The 6,455-nt window shown below is 38.9% G+C and overlaps 1 protein-coding gene across 1 annotated transcript in view; it reads right to left on the minus strand.

Moving 5' to 3' along the window:
• The window catches only part of DNAH2 (dynein axonemal heavy chain 2), a 111,966-nt gene that overhangs the window by 40,299 nt on the left and 65,212 nt on the right, over positions 1-6,455 (minus strand). The window contains exons 37-41 of the mRNA XM_019665911.1: positions 2,445-2,663; positions 2,098-2,215; positions 1,750-1,886; positions 1,076-1,213; positions 828-986 (exon numbers count right to left, since the gene is read on the minus strand). Of these exons, the coding sequence (XP_019521456.1) occupies positions 828-986; positions 1,076-1,213; positions 1,750-1,886; positions 2,098-2,215; positions 2,445-2,663 (771 nt within the window). The remainder of the gene's footprint in view (positions 1-827; positions 987-1,075; positions 1,214-1,749; positions 1,887-2,097; positions 2,216-2,444; positions 2,664-6,455) is intronic.

Below are 6,455 nucleotides of genomic sequence, written 5' to 3' on the forward strand. Positions count from 1 at the left end.
CTGACTCTCTCATGTCTCTGTTTTTGTGAAGGCCATTCTCTTTACCAAGAATGCCCTCCCCACTTTGTTCTGTTCATCAGTGTTCCTCCCCCTCAGCTCAGCCCCTTCCCCGGCCAGTCCTCCTCAGCACCTGGTTGCCAACAACACTATATTATTGTCCTTTTTTCATGTTACTTTGAATGTTCATCTACATAGTTTTAATTTACATTAATTATACCAGGAATGACATATACTGGTATAGATCTTAATTGTTATATAATTTTATATTAACAGTTAGTTATCTGGCAATGTCTTTAAAAACAATACAAACCATTTCTAGGCAGTGATTTACCTAATCTCAACAGCAAAATATCCAACTTTGGTCCTTACTCTATAATTCTAACTGAACAAAATTTCTTCTTAAATATCAATTAACCTGAAATTTTCTAAAACCCCTCATCAGATTAGGTTGGGAGCTCCTTCCAGTAGAAATATCCCAAGGCATCACATATACCAAGGCTTAATATTTATTTTTTGAAAGGATAGAGAAATGAGGAACCAAATGAACTTTCTCCAGTTCCCAAAATATAAGTAGGAAATTACAGTGAGACCCATTGTATACAATATCCAATTTAGAGATCTTAGTTTGGCCTTCCATTGCGTATGCACAGTCACCACATGTGGACACTCACCCCTCACTGCCTCCATGGCCGGTGAGGTCTCCCCTTGTAGTCTCTGCTCCACTCAAGCCAGGTGTTCAAATTGTGTCTCAGACACACAATTTCCCTGAAGTTGTCCCTGGGAGGTCATGAGCCCTTTCTGCCTGACCCTGCTCTGGTCCCTCTTACCCCATTCTCTGGCGTGGCCAGGGCCGAGTACAGCTTGCAGAGGGAGATGATTCCACTATATTCAGGGAGGGGCACCGGCTCGTTGCAGTTATCCTTCTTGAAGGTCAGCAGCTTGTTGATGAATTTTTCGAACATGCGTTGAAGGGGTTCTACCTCGGTCTGGAATTAAATATGAAGGGGCCCTTTATTCATTCTTGTGTCCCATAGGCCACTCTGGTTATCCTCCCACTCCTCAATTGCCTTCATACCTTTGGCCTCTTCTCTAGCCATGACTGAACATAGGTCTTCCAGCCCAGGTCAGCGTAGTCAGTGTACACCATCCCACAGCGAGACACGGTGGCTGGAGAGGCCATGGCCAAGTTTTCCACTTCGAACAGGAGAGACACCTAAGGATATACTTTGTCAAAACCTTGTATTTTCCTCCACCCTGCCCCAAACTCTGATGTCCCAAGGTGTCCTACCAAGTACCAAGTGTGGCAGGATGAATAAAGACCTAAGGTTTACAAGTGATTTGCTTGTTAAAAGAAATTAGAGCCTAGTCAAGGTTATCTTTATGAAAAATCACTTTCTTGTTCACATAGTTTGAGTGGACGGAAAAGGGAGGACTTTACAGTCCGTGAATTCATAATGCCAGGTCCATAAGTTAAGGTCCTCCCTCCTATGTCAGTAGAAATGAGCCTCAGGAGGGGTCCCTCAATTTATACAGTGCTTCCTGATACACAAGTTACTTTTCTTTACAATAGTTCTCCATATCCACGGTAGACAGGCAACAGCTTCCCCTGAATCCAGGCATCCTCCTCCTCAGCTCTCTCCTATAGAACTTCCTCTTCTCTTAGGATCCCCCTGCTCTTCCCCTTAGCCCTGCCTCATGCCCTCCAGTTTCTACTTCTGCAGGGCCTCGGTAGTCAGAGCACCCCTGTACCTGCTCAGGCATCGCAATCCGCTCTCCATTGATGAGGGTCAATACTTTGTTATCATCCATGACGGAGTTCATGCTCTCAATCCACAGTGTGTCAACAGGGCCATCAAAAAGGATCCACTTCTCATCTGGTTTCTCATCTTGGTAGAAGATGGGGGATAAGGAAACCAGAGCTTTCTTACCTAGCCCTCCCTCCACATTCATCTCCTCAGAGATGCAAGCTGATGCTTCATTGTGCCTCAGCATTCTCCAAGCATTTTCCTCCCAAATCGAGGTTTCTATCCCCAGAATGCCCACCACCCATAGGATATTTAGGCATCTGCTCTCCCCACCCCATGATCCTTTGCATACCTGAACATGCTATCCGCATGACGCTGGCCAGGATGCCATCTGTCCATTCATTAGTGTTGAGGTCATATTCCCCATACAGCTCCCCTAGGGATAGTGCCTTAGGGTTCAAAGGGAACTCCTAAAAATGACACAGGAAGGGATTTTGAGCTGCTGGCAGAGACAGATCCCAAGATCTCCCTTTATTTGCTAGGATTTGTTTTTGCCCCTTCTCTCTCATCTCTCCTAAGCCAACTTGGACCCAGACACTGCACTGCCTTCTCTGACACCTATGCATCCTTGCTCCTAGCCTCCATTATCTTCCTGCTACCCAAGTCTCTGCCAGTGACTTCGTGGTCCCAACTCCGTACTCTAACAATGTTGAAGTTGGGGTCTCCAGCACGGCACAGGGAGGACAAGGAGGACTGAAGAATTCGCCACGAGGTAGTCTTGCCACTGCCTGTGCAGCCCACAATCATGGTGGAGTGGCGGGAGTTCTTGGTTTCATACAACTGAATGACCTTGGTAAAGGTGAATGGCGTGGCCTGTAGGCCCATATCTCGAATCTCCTGTTCAATGGTCTCCTGCAGCTGAAAGAAGGGAAAATACAGGAAGTAGGAAAAAAAGCAGGAGGCCTGCAACGGACTTTCAAATCTCCCCAATGCCTGGGAGGATAATGTTCAAACTGTTAAAAATGGTACCAGGACCCTTTGCACTCTGGCAACTGTCCATTGCCTGGGAAGCTGACCAATTGCAGAGTTAAGAGATTAGGCTCTGGAGTCAGCCAGCCTGGGTCCCCAGCTCTCAGCTTACGTGAACCTAAGTAAGCTACTTCTGAGTCTCAATTTCTTCCTCTGTTAAATAGGTGATACTTTCCTTATAAGGTTGTCCTACTAGATGAAATAGTCAACACGAAACACAATGTCTGACACACGCTGTACACATTTTGTCTAATATTATTCAACAAATATTTATTAAGCCTATATAATATGTGCCAAGCAGTGTGCTGGGTGCTGAAAACAAAGTAGAGTTCATCCTATTGCAGACCTCACAGGCTGGTAGGAGAGCCAGACATTAAACAAATCATCACCTAAGTTAAAAAGTAATACTTAGAGAACCATGACTATGTGGATCAGTACAGAATAGTGTGACATTTCTAAACATACAGCCAATGCAACCAAATAATTTCAAATAGATGCAAGATCTTTACTTGTGTCTCTCAAACACCAGAGAGGGTTCACCACTACTATTTTCTTCTAGTATTTGAGAATTAGTTTTAGTAGTATGTTTTTATATACTGTAGTATGTGTTGTATATATGTAGGTGTGAACAAAATCAACTCCATTTTTGTATCCCAGGATTTTCATGCTGTGACCTTTGACCAACCTTAATGTCCTTAGCAAAGCATACTAAAGCCTTCTAGTTGATTATCTGTGTTCCTTAAAATGTAGCCATAAATATTTTTGTTAGTAGTGGCTAAAATGTCATCACAACTGAGGTAAATAGCAAACTAGTAATAGTATCGATTATAAACAATCATCTATCACAAGACCACTAGGAGGTGTTATGGCCACTGGCGCATACTGCATTCTTTGTCTTATCATTAGTACCTGAGTCAGATTATTAAAAAAGTACTGTAACAGGGGTCTCTTAATGGAGAACTGCTGGGTCATCGGTCCATTCCAACCCCACATTCCTGTAAGTAAATTATGCTATAATAAATTATGTTATATTCTATGGAGTTGTTGGCTTCATTTGTGTTAAGATACTTTCTTGTGGTGATGGCCATTACATGTTTTCCCCACCATCGAACACGTGTGCATGTTTAGCATCATGCCACAAGTTTAAGATGTCGCATTTTCTTTTTATTCAGTTTAAAATATTTTCTAATTTCTCCTTGGACCCATGAGCTATTTAGAATTGTATTACCTGATTTCTGAACATTTGGGTTTTTAAATTATATTTTGTTACTGACTTCTAGTTTAATTCTATCGTGGTTAGAGATCATCTTCTGTATATTTTCAGTCATTTGAAATTTATGAGATCTATACTTAATAACCAAGCTCAAGGTCAATTTTAGAAAATGTTCCATGCACACTTGAGAAGAATATGTATCTGCAATTGTTGCACATAGTGTTCTATATGTATCAGGTCGAATCTGTCGAAAGCATTCTAATTTGCATTTTATGAATTTTTTTATCTGCTTGCTTTATCAATTTCTGAGAGAAGTATGTCAAGATTTCTCACTAGCGTTGTGGAATTATCTATTTTTCCTTTTAATTCTGTCAATCCTGTTTTATGTATTTTATAGCTATGTTATTAAGTGCATACAAATTTAGAATTGTCATTTTTCTGGGCATTGGCCCTTTTATCATTATGAAATGTCCCCTTTTATCTTTAATATTCTTCTTGCCAGAAAGTCTGCTTTGCTTGATATCAGTAGAGTTACCATTGCAATCAGAAAAAATTTTAAATAAATTCCTTTGAAGTTTTTGAGGCAGATTTATGGACTTTACATGGTCAAGTTTCCTAAATATTCTATGTGTGCTTGAAAAAAAATAGTTATTCTTCAATTATTGAATGTAATTGCTATAGATGTTTATTAAATCAAGATTGTTTTATTTAAATCTTTTATATCATAACTGATTTTTAGTGAGCTTGGTCTATCAGTTACTAAAAGAGGTTAAGATCTCCACTACAATGGTAGATTGTCTATTTCTCCTTGTATTTCTGCAAAATTTTGTTTTATTTATTTATTTATTTAGTTAGTTAGTTAGTTAGTTAGTTAGTTAGTTAGTTAGTTTTAAATCTTATTGGGGAACAGTGTGTTTTTCCCAGGCCCATCAGCTCCAAGTCAAGTAGTTGTTTCAATCTAGTTGTGGAGGGTGCAACTCAGTGGCCCATGTGGGGATCAAACTGGCAACCTTGTTGTTATGTGTACTGCGCTCTAACCAACTGAGCTAACCGACCACCTTGCTCTATTTATTTTGAAGCTATATTACTAGGTACCTCTAAATTTAGAATAGTTTTATCTTCCTGGTGAATTGAAACTTTTATTATTAAGTGATCCTCTTTATTTCTAGTAGTAATTTTTGCCTTAAAACTTATGTTGTCTGATATTGCTACCCCAGCTTTCTTTTGATTAGTATTTTCCTGATACATCTTTTTCTATTATTTGACTCTCAACCCATTGTCTTTATGTTTTAGGTATGTTTGTAAACAGTATTAAATATTAGTATAACATATATCAATAGATGCAGAAAAAGTATTTGACAAGATACAACATCCATTTATGATTAAAACACTTAACAAAATGGGTATAGAAGGAAGATACCTTAATATAATAAAGGCCATATATGACAAACCCTCAGCTAGTATCATAATTAATGGTGAAAAACTGAAGCCCTTTGCTCTACATTCAGGAACAAAACAGAGTAGTCTCCTATCACCACTGCTATTTAACGTAGTATTGGAAGTCCTAGCCAGAGCAATCAGGGAAGAGAAAGAAATCAAAGACATCCGAATTGAGAATGAGGAAGTTATATTGTCACTTTTTGCAGATGACATGCTGCTTTAGATAGAAAACCCTAAAGACTCCACCAAAAAGCTATTAGAAACAATAAATGAGTACAGTAAAGTTTCTGGCTACAAAATCAACGTACAAAAATCCATTGCATTCCTATATGCTAACAATGAAATCTCAGAAAAAGAAATTTTTAAAAAATTCCTTTTGCAATTGCAACAAAAAGAATAAAATACCTAGGAATAAACTTAACCAAGGATGTGAAGGACCTATACATTGAAAACTATAAGATATGTTTAAAAGAAACTAATGAAGACACAAAGTAATGGAAAGACATTCCATGTTCATGGATTGGAAGAATCAACACAGTTAAAATGGCCATATTACCCAAAGCAATATACAGATTTAATGCAATCCCCATCAAAATCCCAATGGCATTTTTTTAAAGAAATAGAACAAAAAATCATCAGAGTTGTATGGAACCACAAAAGACCCCCAAATAGCCAAAGCAATCCTAAGAAAAAAGAATAATGCTGGAGGTATCACACTCTCTGATATCAGCTTATACTACAGAGCAACAATAATCAAAACAGCATGGTATTGGCAGAAAAACAGACACACAGACCAATGGAATTTAATTGAAAAGCCAGAAATAAATCCATATAAATATGGACAGATAATTTTCAACAAAGGAGCCAAAAACATACAAAAAAGAAAATAAAGCCTCTTCAATAAATGGTGCTGGGAGAATTAGAAAGCCACATGCAAAAGAATGAAACTAGACTGCTATCTGTCACCATGTACCAAAATTAACTCAAAATGGATCAAAGACCTAAACATTAGACCTGAAACAATAAAC

The sequence above is a fragment of the Hipposideros armiger genome, unplaced genomic scaffold (genome assembly GCF_001890085.2).
Source record: "Hipposideros armiger isolate ML-2016 unplaced genomic scaffold, ASM189008v1 scaffold_457, whole genome shotgun sequence".
NCBI classification, from domain to species: Eukaryota; Metazoa; Chordata; class Mammalia; order Chiroptera; family Hipposideridae; genus Hipposideros; species Hipposideros armiger.